Source organism: Oryzias latipes, chromosome 14, assembly GCF_053564925.1.
Source record: "Oryzias latipes strain Hd-rR chromosome 14, Olatipes_Hd-rR_3.1".
NCBI lineage: Eukaryota > Metazoa > Chordata > Actinopteri > Beloniformes > Adrianichthyidae > Oryzias > Oryzias latipes.
In genome coordinates, this window is record NC_136250.1 from 18,086,717 (window position 1) to 18,107,377 (window position 20,661).

General features: G+C 39.5%; 1 protein-coding gene across 10 annotated transcripts in view; it reads right to left on the reverse strand.

The window, feature by feature from the left end:
* Positions 1 to 20,661, reverse strand: part of msi2b (musashi RNA-binding protein 2b) — a 309,333-nt gene that overhangs the window by 36,510 nt on the left and 252,162 nt on the right. For all 10 annotated transcript variants that reach the window (XM_023962334.2, XM_023962331.2, XM_023962333.2 and 7 more), the window contains exons 9-10: positions 14,806 to 14,920; positions 8,786 to 8,860 (exon numbers count right to left, since the gene is read on the reverse strand). In XM_023962334.2, the coding sequence (XP_023818102.1) occupies positions 8,786 to 8,860; positions 14,806 to 14,920 (190 nt within the window). The remainder of the gene's footprint in view (positions 1 to 8,785; positions 8,861 to 14,805; positions 14,921 to 20,661) is intronic.

A 20,661-nucleotide genomic window follows, 5' to 3' on the forward strand; every position in this document is an offset into this window, starting at 1 on the left:
CAGCAGCTGAGACATAATGAGCTTTAGTGTTGCCACTCTGCTGCTTACAGGAGCTCATCTTCCCCTTCACAGGTACCTGGGCAGAGGGTCTCCATGGCCACAGTAAGTCTGCTTCAGTGTGTGAGGATGCCGTCTGTTGTCCTAGGATGAGTTAAAACCCGGCTAAACGGTGTGAGCTTCCACTTCCTCCTCAGTGCAGTTGGTGCAAAAAAAAAAAAAGGCAGCACTTTCAGCAAACATAAATGTTGGAGCCAAAGAGGACGCACGTGGATGTGCATGTGACCGGCAATCTGTCTACATCATCTCCCTCCTTAAAGTTAAACGACACCACAAAAAGAGGGCCGAAAAAGGACAGATCAGGAGCTCCTGCACTTGTTTAATCCTCTTCCTCTACATAAACATAAAACAGAGAGAAGCTAATGCAGAACGCAGCTGATCCAGAAGCAGCAGTGTAGATTTATAACAGCACACAGGAGGAGACAGGGCATGACACCGTTCACTGACGTCACAGCTTAGCACTCCATGTTCACCACAGGGAATGGAGTCATGGCAGAAAGATGTGTGACATGAGGGTTGTGTAAGTCTGTCAGCAGCATTGTCGAAGAAAGAGGACAGGAGAGAAAAGCCTTCGATTCTTTACTCTCCTCTGCCCTCACGCAGTCTTTCAGGGTGTCAGGTTTAGCCAGTGCACATATGCAAGAACAAGCTGCATCCTGCGCCGTTAAATTAAGTGAATGAGATCACAATGCATATTGTCAGGCTCTATTTTAAGGCTCGCGACTCGTGGAGTGGTCTGGCCACACAGGCCCATCAGGCTTACTATCAGCAATAGCAATTAAAGACAATCTGTGAGTCAGTGTGGCATCGGGAGGGCCATCTGCTTCCAGCCCTGTTGCACTCACTCCGGCCTGTGGGACCACTTGCTGGGGTCACAGCTCACCCGGCTTGCAGAGAAATGATCACGAAATCTAGGGGAACAATCTGCTCTGCAACTCGAGATGAACAGAATCGCGTTCTACTGACAGAATGTAGAGCGTGCCGGTCTCTCATGAGTGCCGTAAAGAGACAAACGGTGGGACCTGTCATATGGAGGACAATGTTGCGTGCACTCATGACACAGGTAAGCTTCGTATCAGCCCAGTGATTCTTTCCACCTGCTATCTGACTGTAGCCAAGATGTGTAATGAATGGAAAAATGGAGGACATCTAAAAACTTGCAGGGCTTTAGATCTGCCGATAATCACCAGGCATGTTGCCCCAACTCACATTACCTTCTACACAGAAAGTAATTAACTACAGACAACAGGATGGGGTTTTTGATTAACACAGCCATTTTTTGCTATTTTACTACTGGGACTTTCCTAAAAATTGACTTTAACACTGAATAACACCCACTACTTCAATGCTTTGGAAAACTTCTATCCTCTAAGAGAAAGAGGAACAGTTTGAGGTGGGGCAAAAAAAAGAGCTTAAAGAAAAGAGTTCAACACTTAAGCTCCAAAATTCACCAAAATTCCACTGATCCTCAGGATACTGGGGATGCAACTGTATCACCAAAGAACCACCTTACCTCCTCGCTCTGAGACTTCCAAATAAGCTTCAAAGGTTTACAGTTCCAGACGAACATATCGTCCATCTCAATATATTTCTATCTCCTAGCAGCAGACAGTGGCTAAACTCTGGGAGGCTAGCTTGTATTTCAGGCCAATGCCCGAGTCTGACCTCTGGAGCATTTATTATGTGCTTGGTTGGCTCTGCTCTGCTTTATAGGGTCATTCACCTCTCAGAAGTAGTCACTATTATCTCAATTGCACAGGTCAGCATATCTGCGTCCCTGTGTGGCACCTGCTGAGAGGCCAGCTGCTACTTGTAGCTTTGTATTCTTCCCCTGCAGGGAACGTAAGGTCAGGGGGTTAAAAGGCTGTCTTATCACTATTATTTAAAGACACATAGAGCAAATGTGTGTCTCAATGGTCAAACATGCACCTTCTTTCCTGTCTTGGTCAAAAAACGTACACATTATATGGCTCAGAATTTTGACTTAAAAAAAATTGAAAATATGTATTTTGGCCGAAATATCAGAAAAGGCTAAACGCACGTCAGTCTGCAAATACTTGCTACTTTAAAAAAATGGACAGTCACTGCCAACCAAAGCACTGTTAGTTTTCCCATATCCTGTAGCAACAGCTGCAGTGGAATCCAGGACCGTCAACTGGTCTGAGACATGTTTCCTTCCGTGCAAAAAGAGACATCAAGGCCAGGCTTTCTTAAGGCTTTTCAAATGCCATTTTCTGTGAGGTGGGGTAGAGGCAACGTGTCTTTCTGTCTCAGGCTGCTCGCCGGTTGATGGGAATGGTAAACACAGAGGCTACTGTGGTGGTCTACCGGTCGTCCTATCTGCTAGAGAATGAGGTCTGACAAAGAGAAATGGCAGCAGGACAAGGCAAACAGACAGAAAGCCAATATATCAACTAGAGCAAACCAACTTCAAACATGGCACAGACAGGAACTACTCAACTGGGTGAAAGTGGGACACAAAATGCTACATTTTCTTGGAAAGTTTTGCTCCTAAGTCTAAAGACACTTGGTATTCGAGAATTTTCCGCACTGCAGCCTTTTCTGCTCTTTATCCTCTTCAATTATCTGTACCTGCATTCTTTAAATACCTTATAATGTGACCTATGGGACCCAATTGCTGTTTGTGTGTCAAGACATCTGAAACAGACTTATTGTTTTGTCTTTCACTCACTCAGTCTGTGCTTGTCTCCCCGGTGGGACCCCACTAACATTTTCATCCCTGGTTTTTCAGCGTAGCATAATAACCTCCTAGTAGGAGCCCTAATGGAGCCATAATGGTCATTTATGCCAAGGGAGGCTCAGAGGGCACGGATGTTGAAGCAACGAGCCGCACAGGAAGACCGGAAAGTGGAGAGAGGCTCCTGGTGAAGTCTTTTCCCCCCGCCTGTCTTTTCCTCCCCACGCACAGCTCCTGAATTTCAATCTTTGTATGAATACAGCATTTCTGTGTGCGCACATTCAGCTGTGCCCTCGTGTGCAGACTGAAAAGAACTGATACAAGACTGGTTAACAATAGAAAGTACAATATAAGTATATGAGGGGTGTATCCCTGCTTTTCATCTCCACTTCTACAGTTTATTCACATGCATAATGCACGTATGGGCATTATACTTTCACTTTTAATTACATTTTCCTCAGACAGGCTTCTTATTCAGGCATACAGCAGGCTCACAATGGAACGTTCGTCCATTCTTAAGGCTTTCATTTTTCGTTTTCTGTATTTGCAGCTGCAGCGGGCAAAATTGACAAAGCACACAAACTGCATCTGCTTAACTTAAATTGTTTAAAAGCATTTTCTCTCTAGCATTTGTGTTTCAATTATCCACAGTAGACAAAGTTAACTGTGACGGTCTCCTGTCTGAGGCAGGGCTAAATGCAGTAAACAACAGTTCAGTGAAGAATGGAGCTGCGATTAAACAGTTGATCACTTTGAATGCAACTCCAAATCCTTTAATCAAGTGAAGTCTTCCAAACAAGACACCTTGTTGAAATGCAGCACATCTTGAGGTTGTTACCCCTGAGCGTTCCAAGCTGAATAATAACAATAGTGCATTTATCAGCGTGCTGATGCTAATTAGACTGTTGCATAAAAATGCGAATAATGTACAGTAATGTCCCTTATGCCTTGTCAGCTCCAGTTTCCTTTGTTGCTAACAATACTCACAGCTGTGATTTTTGGTTCTTTAATGTGAAAAAAGGCATCCTACTGATATAATAATTACCCCACAATAAGCTGGATCTCTGCAGGTAATCAACATGCATTCTGCAAATTCTCTTCTGATGAAACGACACAAGTGTGGAGGGATGCACTGAGCGTCAAACGGCGGTTGCCATATTAAAGATTCTCGACTTCAAATCACAACACAAGGAACATAATTAAAACTAAACTGCAGAGTTTTCTGCTTTTTGATCTGGAATGCGTCACTGTCCAACTGTTCGCAACTGCATAACATCTGGGGAGTAACGCACTCTTTAATGTCTGGCAGAATGGAAGAGAGGCCCTTTTGTTCCTCAACTTAATTCAGCTTCTATTTTAATTCGAGTTTGCTTTTTGTAGTGGCATAAATGTTATCTCTGAAGTCTAATTATTTAGGCGTGGAATGACGGCTGGCACTTGATTTTTATCCTTTCATTCCAGCCCTAGCTGACATCCAGGATGAGCAGAACGGAAAGGAAAGCTAAATTCACAGTTTGCCTAATGTATTTCTCAGAGATAAGTCACTTGGTGGCAAACTCAAATTTTTCCCAAAAAATCAGTAAAAGTATTTTTCATAGACATAAAAAAAAGGTGTGATTAAATCTTTATATTTAATTTGTGATGCTAATGTCAAGTTCTAAATTAATCTAAATTGTGGGCAGGACTATTGGCGCAGAGAAAACCCTCCCTCATTTTCTGCCATCTATCTGTTTATACGCTCTCCTGCTAGCTTACAGCCCCTCATAACTCCAACCCAACACAACCAGTGCAACAGAAATGGTGAGAAACATTGGAGCTATCCAGCCGTATAGTTTAGAGCCAGATGACAGCTCAGACGAGGAAAACAAAGACGTCCATGGAGTCATCCACTAGTTGATACATCAGAATGGAGCGAGCTATTGGCCCACTTAGTGTATTTTCTACATTACAAATACTCTCTTTTCTAGTAGCCTTTTTTCGTCTGCCCCTGATTCACTATGACTTGAATAAAGAAATACTTAGAAATACAATTTTAAGGCTTGATTTTCTTTATGTATGTCCTCCATCGTCAGAAAAATATCAGAAGAACATGTTAAAACTGGAGCGGGTCTTTAATTTACAGTTTATTAAGGATTTTCCCTCAAAGTTATACTCATGCTTTATGTGGAATTCCTCCCACAGATGCATCTGTACCTTTAGCAACAACACTGACACTCTCACACAAACACACACACACAAGCTCAGCAACAGGATTTTCAAGCGGGACATTTTCTGAGAGCGACACCGAGTAAATCCAAGAAAACTTTTATAAGAAACCTAAAAAGAAGAAAGCCACCCGCTGGAAGAGCAGAACATTTGAACAAACAGCAGTGGATCAAAGAGGGGGATACAGTGTGAGGTGAAGCACAGCTGGACACCAGCAGGGATCTAAGTGTGAGACCAGAGCTTTAAACATGATCAGTACAACACAAAGTCAAACAAGAAATTTACCTAAAGCTGCAATCATTATTCAATAAAATAAAAAATATTCAACTAATTTTATTTTATGATGTTTTATTACAGGAAATAGACAATTTAAGTTGATAAATGGAAAAAAAGCTTATATATGCTGATAATTATTCTTTGCTTGATAAAAAGTAACTAGCTTCTACATATGGCATCAGGTTCTGGCTTTTTTTATATCACGCTGATTGTGTGCAAAAACATTGCTTCATAAAACATTTATAAATATCTCTTTGCATATTTGATGTCGTTTTAGCAACGCTAATCTCCTGCAAAGGTATTGTGTGCAGTGTGGTGGAAATGGTCGAGTTTTGATTTTGGAAACAAATCTTTTAAAAGAAGCTGAGCTGTACACTGCATTCTTAAAGACGGCAACAATTTTTTGTCTATTTATTTTTGCCTACTTTCAGACAGCAGACAGTTACAGCTATTAAACGAAATACCAGGGAAAAAAACATCTGTTGAGTTAATTGACAGGGACTGATGATCCTGATTCCACTGAAGCCACTTTCACATAAAATAATAGTTTTTCTTTAAGGTTTTAAAATCTGCTTAGCTGCATGAAAAAAAACTCCCAAAAAAACCTAAACTATAGTCCTTTTGAATTTATGCATACCATGTAAAGTGAATTAAAATTTAATAAGGAATCTTTGAAAATCGTGGCGATAAATTAAGACAAAAAAAAGGGTTTTTAGTGATCAAATGACTTTGATAAATGTAGATGAGCCTGTATCTAATAAACTGGCTGCAGCCTTTAATGGAGTCTTTTTTCTTTGTTCTCTCCATCTCAGTTTCTGCTTGAACTCTGTTTCAGCTGCTGAGATGTCAGCTTTGATTTCTCTTTTTCTATGTAGCTGTTATTGAGTTTTTGTACTTAATTCAGTGTTTCATCACTGATCAATGTTTTATCACTGTTTTAGCCTGACAATTGAACAATTGCCTAACCAGTTTTTCTTTTTTTTCATGCTGTGAGCGGCAGACCCCCGAGGTTTACTGAGTGTAAAAAGCCTTTGAAATGCTGCTCACAATTTATGCCTGTTGAATGTTGACCTGCTCCGTCCGAACTCCATTTATTTATGGGTCTGCTTCTGTGAAGCCGTGTACAGTGAGGGAGAAATCTCCGATTTTTAACTTAAGGGGGCTTTTCAAATCTTCCCAAGTTAAGGCACTTGTAAATATTTGGCCTGCGGCTATTTTATTTAGACAAGGCATTTGATTTATACATTAAAATTTCCAATTACCTGTCAAGAGTTGAGTGAGCCCAGAGGAGGTTGTTTTAATCATACAGCTCTATCAAACTCTGCAAATTTTGTTTAACATGAACAGCATTGCACTCTCTGCCGCAGGGAAAGATTTACACTGGAATTTTGTTTTATGTCTAAAATATTTTAAAAATCCAGAAAATATTAGTACAGAAAAAAAACTGAACTTTTTTTGATGTATAGAAATTCAAAAACACCACATATTTACGGACCAAAATTAGAAATTTGAATAATGATGTCTGCCTTAGGGTTTTGCTATATATGGATATTAATACAAAGAACGCATGTGCAATATGACTAACAAGGTAAACACAAATTTTACTGTCCATCGCATTATTGTCTGGGCTGTAGATCACACAGATTGCCTCATACTATTTATTACAAGTTATTACTGAAGAAAAACAAAAAATGACACTGAAGGTTAGCTGCAATATCTTTAATGTGTATCTAAAAAATGTTTTATCATCAAAGCATCATGACTGCTTAATAAAATAACTGCCACATAATAGAATTGCCACATAGATACTTTTACAGGAAAGCAGAATGGGTGGCAACACCAAAAAGAAAATGCTTCTAACTTCTAGATTGAAGAAAACGTAAAAGTCTGCTTCATATTGCATAAGACTATACGTTAGATTGTTGTTGTTTTTTTTTTTGGCTTGTATGGCATTTCAAACTTCTGCAAGACCCAGAATGTGAAATTCTCCCGCCTTGTGACAGAAAGACGTTTTCCTCTGCAGGCAATGTTTAGGTGATTTATCTCCACAAATGATTGCACTTCAAATGTCCTTGTACTCTTATGTTGTTTCAGTGTTCAGAGCTCCTTCACCAGCTGTTCAGAACAACAACGTATTGTTCAAACTGTAGCCATAGTGGTAGATTGCTCGCCTCCTCCGCTTACCTTCTACACGGCCACCCCAACACTTGACCAATCTGAATCAGGGGTGATAAACGGCAAAATTACAACAAGTAGATATGGAGGGGGGGGGTCTGAGGAGTCAGAAAAAACGGCTGGCTAATAAATACATGCTGCAAGTCTTTGGCATACATTCCAGAGCAACCATGTTTCATTCCTGTTTTATTGAAATTATTTTCACATAACAGCAGTGCTGTTTGCTTTAGCCACAAGCTCTTCTTTGCTCACGTTGCTGCACTGCTTTGTTTCCCTTCTGTCATCGCGACTGTCACGCCACACTCTGTGTGCTTTAGCGTTTCAGCCACAAGCATCTAGATCAGGCAAGGACATAAAAGCCCATGAGGCTGCAGCTGATGGGAGGGAATATTTTACTGGAAAACAAATTGGAAATGATACTTGGAAAGGCAACAGTCTATTGCATTGCAGTCCAAGTGATCTTTTTGTAATACTGTGCAAGATGATATCTATGAGACGGTTAATCTTCCATATACTGTGCATCTGTCATATGTAACGCACAAACACAATTCTTTTCTCAATTACTTATCCAAATACATGGCCTTGATTTTTCAGGAAACTACTCTGGGCTGTGTTCTTCCTTGTCTGTGGCATAATGTTGTGGTCAAGTACAAAACTAGCATTTGCCCGATCCGCAGGTGGTCACAGCTGGACTCCACCGTACCATTTCTAAATCTATTTCACAAAGATATTACAGACGTCTGAGCTTCTGTCATATATTTCCTGTTCTGTCTCATCAGTGGATGGAATGATGTCTGGCTTTACAAACAAAGCAGGTATAGGGCCCCTAAATAAAGCATGAAATTGACAGGATGCCTGTGTAAGTGAAGAACCACAGACACGCCGCACCATGGGGCGGCGCACAGGTACAGCTGCTCACCTTCTGGCTGCCTGGCTCCCATTTGGACTTCCATTAAAGCGTCTCGCAGTCTGAGTCAATACTTTTAATGCAGAAAATGACTTTATTTTCCATTATGAGAACCGCATTTAAAAATCTGCCTACACAAAGAGCTGCTTATTTTTCCGCCTCAGCATGGATCAAATTTGCATACATTGGCCAACTGAAGACGAAGAACTTCCCCCATTTCAGACATTTTGGTCATGGTGGTGTTCAAAAGTGGAATAAAAAGGAGTAAGCAATTTACTTCACTATACGTCAGCTTTCAAAACCTCCTTGACAAACCTCAACACGTAAGCACTTTTAACCCTGCAGATTATTTGGTGACTGCTGTGTATATTGATGAAGAAAATGTGTGTGTGTGTTTTCCATCAGTGTTCTGCTTGAAGGTGCAGAACACAAACCCGCAGCAACACATAGTTCAGCCTTTGACTCACCAGGGAACTGGTAGCTGTAGCTGGGTGCGAATCCAGTGTATCCACGGCCGTACGTTGCAACAATATTAGGGTAACCTTGGACACAGAGGAAAGATAAACACACAAATTATGTTGAATTATTTGCTTAAAACTGTTAAAGAAAAAAAAAAACATAATTAATGTGAGATTTGACACAGTTCAACAAAAAAATTCCAAAACATAATACATATAATATTTTCATACCTGAAGAGTGAAAAGAAACACATTTTGGAAGATGTATGCAATACATATTTTGCCTATAACCACACTGACTGAAAATATGCAATAAGATGAAAATAATCTAGTTTTTAAAAGTTATAAGATAGCTTTTAAACTTAGACTATTGTTATTCAATAATAAAAAAAAATTCTTTACATTGGAATAGTCTTTTACTGGTATTTACATACTCTCAACAGCCAACAGCCAAAAGTGCCTCTCTTGTACCTTTCTCCATAGGACTTTGTTTTAGGACTGCCATCTAAGATCTTAGCGACTCATTTAGTCGGCAAAATGCTTTTATAACTTATGACTGCAACTATAAAACTAGAGCCCATATTATACAGAGCGCACTTTGAAGAAAGGCAGGGAGATGATTTAAAATCCAGCCGTCGCACAGGTGCTTTAATTCTACACAATGCTACACAAATGAATCTGCTTGTTTCATGTTAACACATTTATAGTAAATCAAAGGAAAACGGAGAAAGTTAATTACCAGGACCTTTAGAGATGTTTAGATTATCTCATTTTTATGCATATTTAGTTACCATCATCATTTGGATAAGTTCTGAGAGCTAAAGTCGAACAAAAAACACAAATAGTATTACCATTACTAATTACTTCTGTGTTTAACACCTAGTTTTGTTCTTTTCTGAACCATCTGGAATCAGGCTTTTTTCAAGTGGATTGTGGGAAAGCGAATGGCCAGCTTGTTGCTATTATTTTGCTTTTTTAATGAGTGCTTGATGGCTGTACCTTAAAGGCTGTATTTGTACCATTGTTGGTTGGTGCTGACCATGCTGGTTCCTCATCTATGATTAAGTACATGTAAGTCTTCTTTTCTGGTAGCTTTGACATAGCCTACCATCTACTCAATGATTATTTTGTGATTGCTTGATCAGTCCCTGCATTTCAACAGATTATATTTTGGATTTATTTTCATGCTAAACAAAAAAAGAATTTCTGTGCTGTTCCAACTAGTCACTGCTGTAGTGCCGGTACACTTTCTAAGGAAAACAATAAAATATTCATTTTTAAAGTAGAAATGTTTATACATCCAGTACATACAAGTTTCATTGTTTTTTCCCCACTATATCTTAATTTAAAAAAAAGACATTGTCAGACCTTTGACAAAGGTTTTTTATGTTTTATAACGACTGTTTCATTTTTTCTATACATATAGATATGTTTTATAACTGTTATTCATATGAATAACAATCAAAACTATATTCTTATTAATTATTTTGCAAACTAAAACACTGTCCGTGCGTCTGTTGATGTCCCAGTTCTGTTGTTGGTCTATGCTAAAATCTCAACACTTACATGTTTTTTTTTAGCAAATTCTGAAGCAAAAGCCCTCACGTATTTTTAAACCTCTATGTTACTCTTGCTTGTGTCTTTTTCTATAAAATATAAGTTTGAGAAAATTATTAGAATCCATTTTTGTATTTTTCTTATCAATGTTTTACCACATTGCTGCTTTTTCTCAAATTTGATGTCACTTTTTTCTTCCTGTAATGTGAATGCTAGCTAACAGAGTTTGCGACAACTTGCTTTAGCTAAAATTTCAGACAAATCACATATTTACCATCTAAATTTACACAGCAATATTTTATCCTATTTTATATCAACACTAATATTTGATTTGTGTAGCAAAATAGATGACATTAGTTGCTGTTACAGCTAAATCTGGTCACACAGTACAAGTCAGCCAAGCCAAGTAAGTCACTTGCCCGTGTGTTCAATATTTGCATATTTGTTTTGTGTTCACAGCTCCAATCTCTGATTTATCGCTTGAAAATAAATTACATTTCTTTTAACAAGCACTAATTTCTTTAATGTTACTTCATTTTTCTCAGAATTATATGAGTCACAAAAACCCAGGGATCTTCGTGTTTGCAGTAGGGTCCATGTGTAAACATTGTTTAATGTTGCATGTAAGTAATAACTGCACTTAAAGATACAGTTGTCATCTAGATTTATCGGTTAACATAAACAAAGTTTAACCAGCGATTAAATGAAATTGAAACACAGTATTTGTCTTGCTACAGTAACCTTTAAAGTGTTGTACATGGTAAATTATGGAAATTATAAGCCTGTGCATCAATCTGTCTGACCACAGCAACAAATAAGGGAACCTGGCTCAGAGTTGGAGGAAAAAATGTAAATGGAAAATCAATAATAAAGTAAGTTGGAAGGAACTTAAAAACTTAAATCGTGCTATTAAAAAACACTGCATAGGCATGCCGTTGGTATTCTTTTTGCTGCTGTCCAGCAAAGACAGTTTTCTGGCTTGTTACTTGTGTACAGAGATTTCTTGGGAATTTCTGAACTGTTTTATGAAATCATGTCAATTTTATATTTTGCTTTACTGTTATTTACTGATAATCAATATCATCTCTCTTTTCGGTCTGATATTGTTAGTATAGAAAATATGTTTCTTCTTTAAATGTTATTCAATATCCCGGTCATAAGCAAAATGAGAAAAAAAGCATTGTATTGAAGTAAGTGTCATCATTTTATATGGTCTGTTCATAGGTAGCGTGTTTGTACTTATTCAAATGTCTGCAGCTTCAAAGTGTCAGCATCTATTTTGCATTCATACAAATTCTGGTGCATGTATACAGGTTAAGTACGTGAGCGAGAGGTGTGAAGTTGCTCTGTTCTGTATGCTTCAGAGCCAGACAGTGCCAGCTGGAATCAGAAAGGTTAACCTTGGTCATAAATATCTAATCAGTGTTTGCCGTCCATGAAAAAGTTCAATTTATTCCTGACCCAATGGGAAAATGCTTCAGCCAGAGCCTTTCTCACAGACAAAACGAAATTCCGCTCCGAGAGGTGGAGAGGGGAACCTTAACCTGGTGTGGATGAAGAGGGACAGGGGCTACACCAGAACAAAATAACAGTTCTCATCATCTGCTGATGAGAAGTCATCACTAGGAAGCTACAGATGGATAGCTCTCAGAAACCCCCTCATTGTTTGTTTTGTCTGAAAAGAACTGTGATATGATAAAATGAAAAGCCATTGCATTCGGCAAAGCATTGGGTATTCTGTGTTTAATACTGTCTTACCCTTAGCCAGGTTCAAAGTGTTGACTTGTATCCCAAACATCCCAGATCCTATTCTTTTTTTTCAATTGTATGAAATGCTATAAAACTGCACTGCTATACAAAAGGTTTTCAGGTTTGCAGAAAGATGCATGTTTTGAAGAAGACTGCTTTGAGGTGCATAAACATAAGCTAATCTAGTATCTCACGGAGGTGTAAGCCAGTAGGAGTAAAGAGACGACAACCTGCTCCCTCTCCTTCTTTTCAGTAAATGAAGCCTGCTATTGTGTCTGGCCTTGTGCTGGCCTTCTTAGTGCTCTTATTTGCCTTATTAATATGCATGCTAATGTACCTATTTTATGGCTCAACAGTTCTGATTCACTTTAAAATCAATTATCCATCTGGTGCACCCATACCTCGCCCAGGCTCAAACGTGTATTAATTTCAGCAAACATACATCGGCACAACACAATAAAGATAAATGCCTCGATTAGCGGCAGTAAACAAAGGAGCTAGGGATGGCCTAATGAGATTTGGCACAAAAGGAGCTTACACTTTCTTAAATAATGAGCCTAGGGTCCTTTTTTACAAATGCAAATTATATAAAGGAATGTTTCGCTGTCCTTGTTCCAGTTTCATTTAGATAAGAGTGTCTCCAAACAAGTTGGCTGTTAATATTCTCACATGAGCACATCACTGCTTCTCTGCCTGCCATCTCCCAGTGGAAGGCAAGAGTGCTTTCCTCCTCCCAGACACATTAGAGTGTAATAAGTTTTGAAAAGTTCACTGTGCTTGTTAAATACTTCCAACAGATGAGATGGAACGGAGAACAACTTAAATAGAGTTGACAGTTGCACTTGCCTAGACTTACCTACACTTTTTCCACCAACAACAAGAAAGGTCAAGCCTTTAACAGCTCTAACAGTTTTAGCAACTTGATGGCGACAAATAAACAAATACGTGGACAAATAAAAAGAAATGTTCAGGCCCCAAAATTTAACAATGACTCTTCCAAGAAAAAAAAAAAGCTAAACAAGCTGTGAAAGGCACAATCATTTTTCAAGGCTGCATTAAAGATGACATTGTTTGTGTGATAAAAATGCAAAGTGTTCTCCTTGCATGCACCTGCCTCAGCGCGGTGTGGGAGGGGCTCTTTTTCTGAGGGCAAAATAGGCAACTTATAACCAGATGTCTCTTTTGCTTTTTATGGGAAAAATCTTTTAAATGATGGCAAATCCATTTGGTTTTTCCATAGAATCAAATTATGCATATAGAATATGAACGGCAAATAGATAGCTGGACAGATAGATAGTCGGGCAGATAGATGGGGTAGCGGAAGGTGTGTGTGTGTGCAGTGTTGTTAAATAAAAAGGGACACAGGCATGAGCCCGATGGTAATGAAAAGGGGTGAGCTAGCAGCTGAGGTCCCCGTAGATGAGATCTCTCACTGACATGTGTGTCCCCTTCATTACCCATTAAGGGGGGGCACAGTGATGAATCCTTAATATGACATTACACCAATTTTCCTCTTCATTTAGCCTGCTAATGTGCTGGTCTGCTCCTATATGCCCAAGGGCTGCCAGCACCAGACTCAACCAGAAATAGACCACAGTAGCCACTGGTTGCACACCTTGAAGAACCCTAATTAGGGGCAGCACTCACCTAATGGGGCTTTCAAGAGAGAAGTCTGCAATTCCTGTTTTTTCTTTTTAAACCCGAGGAAAAATAATGACTGAATACTAGGGATGTCCCGATCATGAAATTGACCCAAACACCTATAGTTCTAAGCTCAATTGAAATTGGATGTTGTTGCATCCTAATCAGGGATCAGGGAGCTCTATATATTTTAAGCTTATTATTACAAACAAACACTCTAGAAGAAGTCACATATTATGAACAGATAACAACATTTTATTGTTGTAAAGTTCTAGTTTGAGCAACTTTACTGAAACTGTTTTATGTGAAGTCAGCAAGATATTCACAGAATTCTGACTTCCGGACTCAAAAACTCTTTTAATATACATTTTAAACTGACAGGAAGTGTCTCTTTTCACTTGTCTTAACTCAAACAACAGCCTACAAAGGCATTTCAAAAGAAAAAAGATCTTTATTTTTTTGTTTTTTCGGGAACGGCTCTCTCTGTGCTGCCGAGATGGCTGCCAAGGGACCGTCTACAAAGTACAAGCTCTGGGAAAAAGTGATAACAAGATAAATAAATTCAAAATCTCCAAAAACAATAAAAACTAATAAATATTTACATGGATATGAGCTAGTCATGAATACTTATCATCATGTTCATGCATCAACTATGATATTTAATATAAGCACAGGCGTATAATTTCCAATATTTTTAAGGCGATATATCACGTATGATCAAAAATGTTCAACCGTTCTGAAAATACTAAAGCTACAGTGACCTATTATCAATAGTTAAAAGTAAACTATTTTTTCTAGTTGATTAGTTGCAGCTTTTTTCCGTTTTGTTTAAGCTACTTTAAAGAAGTGCTCTGTTTAAGTGTTAAATGATAGAATAAGGTTAATAAAACAAAAATCAGTTAAAACCTGGAAATATTTATTAAATTTGTTCATTTTTTAAATGTGTTGCAAAATTATCGGATCGGCACTTGGTTTTAGCAGATACTCAAAATTAAATGACTTGGAATCAGATCAGAGCCCAAAAAATCCTAATCGAGCCTCCCAACTGATCACATCTGCAAACAGGTCAGTGTGCAACTCACTCAGCATGCCCATCCCAAGCATGAAGGCATCCATGGTGTAGGGCAGACCCCTGGCTCGCCCTCGTGTGCCTGGCGGGAACATCACCTCCTTGGGCTGGGCCTTCTTACATTCTACCTATGTAGACAGACAAACACACATAAAGACAAACCATTAGAGTAGGTACACAAGCAGACAGCGCTGACAAGGCTGCCTCAGCTCTTAAAGGCGCTTTTCTATTTGACTTGCACACATTTAGATGTTTTCCGTAGAGAAAAACACAAGTCAATCTGGGCAACTCACATTTTAAAGGAAACTCTCAAAGGAAATCTTTCAATCATGCTCCTGCTGCATTAAAGCAAAGGCTATTGCTCCAGCGAGCGTATGCCCAGAGCCTCAGGGAAATACGAGCTAAATAATTTTCCAGAGTTTTTAAAGACATCAAGGTGGGAGATGCCGTGTTCTCCTGTCCCATGTTGTGATATTATGTCCTGTCTTTTAGAAGGATTTGTCTTGTGTTTATACAGCCTGATCACCAAAGCTGCAATAGTGTTGAAGAAAAAACACATTCTACTGACTTCAACTTGCTTTAAACCATTTTAGAGTAGAAAGTTTCAAACTCCTTTTTTTCTTTTTCATTTTATAAATATATATAAAAATAAAAGTTTAGAACGTGTATTGGTCTCGGACAAGAGCCCCCTGTGTGTGACAGTCCAATTCCACCCGCGACACCCATCTCTTTCCATTTTTTTCCTTCCCCGTGACTCTTACAAATACACATTTGTTCATTGCCCATCTTCCAAAACTGACATTCTATCCTCCTACACAGAAAGTGAGGAAGGTGACAGAAGCAGATGAGGGAAGGGAGGTAAATGAGAGCACTGTTTACCAGGTATCTACTGTTTCTGTAAGAATTATGAAGAAACACAAGCGGTTCACAAGTGTGACATGGCATTGTGTCTGGTGGTTGTTCTTTGCTAGGCTGAGTCTGTTCACCAAACTGCACAATCTATTTGCTCCACTGCCTGCTTGGCATTAACCTGTCCATCTGTTTGTCTGTGTGCCTCCTGGCTCTTGCCTGCATCTCCCCACTGCCTCCACTTATGGAGGGCTTTCTCCGTGCTGCTTTTCACATGTCAGCCCGGCCTGCTGCACAGGCTGCTGTGCGGAAGCAGCCTACTCCTCAATGAAGCTCCGGCCTGCCATTGCTATAAATAGGCATGTAACTCTGATAGGCATTGCTATTCCCTCGTACGCTCAAAGATTCAGAGTGGTAGACACAACACGGTTTTGTAAGATGCCAAAATGAAGAAAAACCTCCCTTGAGAGGCCTGCGTGTGAATCAATAGTGTAACAAGCTCTATACACTACACCCAGCAGAGAGCAAGACATGTAGAAAAGACGCACTAATGAAAAAGGCTTCCATCACAAAGTGAAAGTTGCTTCCTTGCAAAGCTGTGATTTGTTGCTGTTAGCAGCACTTTTATTTGAAGCAGACCAAGTAAAGTACACAGTTCCCTCACCCACTTTGTAGCTGTCACAGCTACTTTGCCCTCCCTGCTCGCTTGCTATGGTTTGACATTGTGCTGAAGAGAGCACCGGCACACTTTTCATCAAAGAATGACTCCTGGCATTGAAGTCTGAGCCAGCTGAGGCATGCGGGTGTGTTGGGAGTATTTGGATTTTCATATGTTTACATGGCAGGGTGATAAACATATTACAAATGTGGCACTGTCTTACCACTGTCCTGCTCTAACCCCAGCTGCAAGTCTGACGCCCAGGTAGTCTGCTGCAGGTAAAGTACAGCAGGGTGTGAGTCATGCCTGCATGCTCTCTGATATAAGGCTTTGATATTCAGGATGAGAACTACTTGTCATGGATTTAAAACCAGGGACCTCGTTGGTGTGAGCGTGTGGGTGTTCACCTGCTTCAGACATGCAAAAGTGGGTAAGCCAGGAGCTTTTAAAAATCGGCTAAGTTGAAGAAAAAGGAGAAGAGAGGACGCAGAAACGATTCACAGACTGTCACTGAAGAACTACAAAGGGTTCAGCAACTGTGAGGGCCAAAATTCAAATTTCATCAAATGGAAAGTTTCACAGACTGAAGCCTTTGTCTCATGTGCAGCTGAAGGTTTTCCTTTTAAGTAGAATTAAGTAGTAGAAATTTTTCTCTCAAGTGCAGCTTGTTTAACTTGTCAAAAGCCCTCAAATTCATGAAGCAAAATGATATTTTCAAAATATCATGATCCACAATGGAAGTTATGAAAGGAGGCATTTTGGCACCATTGGGATCCATAGAGAAAAGGGACACCCTAATAACTTGCTTTGACATTGTTGTCAGGAAAGTTATACCCTTCAATGCAAAAATAACAGGCAGGAGTTCTAAGAGCCTCCAACACAAAGGTAGAACATGAAAGTGTGGTGAGCGGGGAAGTAGGCCCCAGCCACACAGTTTGACAAGATATTGCTATTTCAACACAAACGCCTTCAACATGCACTGAGAGGTTTGAAGTCTGCACTCTGAAGCAATTTTGAAGAAAATTTACTTTTTACTTTCAGTGTAGACACCAGCAGGCAGTATGTTACATAATGAAATAAGAAAGGCAATGGTAACGCACTTCACTGTAATTTTTGCAACAACATGAACAATTGACCATGACAGGAAGACAATTGACTGTGTTAGACTAACTGAACTCTTTTTTTCTAACACGTATGAGCCACATTTTTTTCAAAGCTACTTACTTGGGTTTTATCCGTTTATTTAATATTTATATATTATTATTTTATATATTAATATTCGTGGAAAGTTGAAGTCTTAGTCACAACTGCCCTCACAGGTGGATACAGGCTGTCTGCGAGCGAAAAATGGGCAAACCTGTATGTGGCACACGTGTGGACTCACAAAATATCAAAGTCGTGGACCGCTAGGTGAGCCCGTAGAGAAAATATGTTCACATAAATGTTTTTCTAAGGGCATGTTGTGGGCCACAGGTCGTAGCAAACCCATACGACAGGTAAGGGTAAACAAGGGTGTAGTAGGTGGGATGCAGGGGTGTCATATGGATTTTTCATTTTTTCAACCCCCCAAACCCTTCGCACTGCACAAGGGGCCCGTTAGTGCCGTTCAAGAGATAAATGTGTGCCCCTTGTGCACAGCCTGACTGTTAGAAATGAAAACATTAGACAATGAGCGTAGTTTGTGTAGACATCCTGTGGGCCTCCCACGGGCACCTACATATTACCTGCACCCACTATGCATGCAGCATCAGTAAGTACACAGTGCATGCACCTCACTATCAATTAAGGGGGGCGGATGATAGCATCACTCATTATAAGTGCATATAACTCACATTAGCCTCAAAAATACTTTTCTATGCACTTACCACACGCACGACAATCCTATATTCCATTTTCATTACATCCCTTAGGTTGGCTGTACGAGCTTTAAGGGAACTGCAAGACAAACCTTCAGCACCCGTATGACTCAACCCCCCATACAGCTGCATGTGACTAAGTATAGTGAGAAAACCCTATTTATTACCGGGAAACTCATGCTCATTCTAAAGGGTCAAATGCTCACACATTTATTCAGCAAACCTCTGATTCTGAATGATTAGATTAAAGAACAATGCAACATAAAAATGTTGATACATGAAAATAATAAAAACACGCTTCTGTATAAAACACTTTTATCGATAAAAAGGTCTTTAGTGTTCTTAAAAAAACAGGAAATGGTAGAAATTCACCACAAATGTCAAAGAAAGAGACAAAATAAGCCAAAAATCAGAGCTTGTGTTTAAATTTGACAAGCATCGTGTTGGCAACATGCACACATTTTTATGTTGTTCTGTTACAAACTGTTGCACAGCATAAAAACATTGAGGTTTCCACTTCCAGACTGACTGTTTATCCCCACAATGCCTTTCCTCCAAAGCAGAATGCAGCATGAAGTGTGTCTCATTATGTTTAAAAGACCATTTCTTTAAGTGGTGCAGTATGTATCAAGCTCAGTGAAAAAGTCTGTGGACACTAATAGTCAACTAATAATATAAAGATCCCATAGACAGCTATAACACAAGTCATTCAAAGTGCGCTTACAGTCCTTAAATAAATCACAATATTGTTGGTGAAGTGAAGTCCCTGTAAATATTTTATCTATTGTATTCGTCTGGGACCTGTTTCTCTGTCTTTAACCTTGTGTGGAAAAATAACCACAAAAATAAAAAATGTATAGATTTTTTTAATAGAAAATGTTTGTTAATCTAAGCTATTTTTCTAACCAAACCACTTACATTTCAGTGATAAACATACAGATTTTTGTCTTTTTCAGGAAGGTTACTTTTGTAATTAAGCAAATTAGCTCGCTTGGTTTGAAATTATGACACACTGGTAAAAATAAGCTCATTCATTGTAGTAATAGTCCACAGATGAGGAAGAAAACAAACAGCCTGTTTTGTATTTAATGCACAAACGCTGATGCAGACCAGGGAGGCAGGCCAGTTGTGACCTTTTCAATACATCTCCCATCTATATTAACCTTGTAGGTAAAACGGGGAGGCGTGGGCGGGATAGACTGGCAGTGACTGTCCTTCAGGGACGAGCGCTGGGGGAGTGATGTGTATGTGTGTGTGTGTGTGTGTGTGTGTGTGTGTGCGTGTGTGAAGAAGAAGTACAGCTCCTATTAGCTTTAGCAGTGAATGGATTCCATCAGCCGAATGGCAGACAGAAGAAAGGAAACGGCGTGTGATTCATTTACTCCAGCTCCCACTCTGAGTCCAACAGTCAAAACACACAGATTGAATAGTTAAGGATTGTCACAGCTCTGACTGTCCAATCTATGGTCTGAAGGTGGGAGATTACAGTTTTAGAGAGAGAAAAAAACTTTTCTAGCACCAGTTAATAGGTGGGCTATTCAAAGAGTGAGATAAATGAAAGAAATCAATTTCCCTGAAACTGACTTGAAAAAGAAAAAAAAAAGGTCAAACAGCTGAGAGATGTTCTAAATATGTAAGCAGAAGCATGTGGACATCATGGAAGTAGAACATCAATAATTCCTGTGACTCTAAAGACTCTATTATTCTTGTGTTGATGGACAATAAGAAATTCAGGACAGTTGGTAAATATAGATGTATGATGATAGGAAAATTTACAAAAAAGCCAAACGATGCCTTCAATGACCAAATATCTTGCACAAGTCATTATGCCTGATGATTTCTCAGCGGGAATACAGTATATAAAAGGTAAGGGATGGGAGGTCATTCTGAGGCTGCATGCGCCCTGTGGTGCCTGCTCTGCTCTCTTATCGCGCTTTTAAACGGCAGGACGAGATTGTCTCCATGCACACACTGAGACTCATTCAAAAGTGAGACTATGATCATCAGCTTGACGTCAAATGGCCCCCATCACTTCCTCAATCAGCAAATCTGAACATCAGTGAGCTTTTACGGGGCATCTTGGTGAGCAGAGTGCGAAGTGGATTTCCACAGCCCTTCATCCCTCAAAGCTTTACTTCTTCAATGAAGGATAAACATCCAATTACTTACAGTCCAGGACTTGCAGGCCAGCGCTCCACGAGGGACTGCAAATACTCCGAGGGGTGGTCCTGCTCCCTTATTAGCCACTTGATGTTCAAAGACTGTTAAAAATGTACACACTTAAAAAAATATTTTCTAAGAAATTTTCAACAACCCAAAGAGCTAAGCCTTTTTTATGAAGAAATCTCCTTCCACCATACTGTTGGCACATCTATGCTATAGCTGTAACCAATTGTGTGTATGGCTGATTTGGAAAATGTCAGATCAGGACCACACACAAACAGCTTCCCCTTCACAGCTTCAAACTGTTCTGCTCTGTGCCAGCTCAACTAAGGCTTTTGCAAAC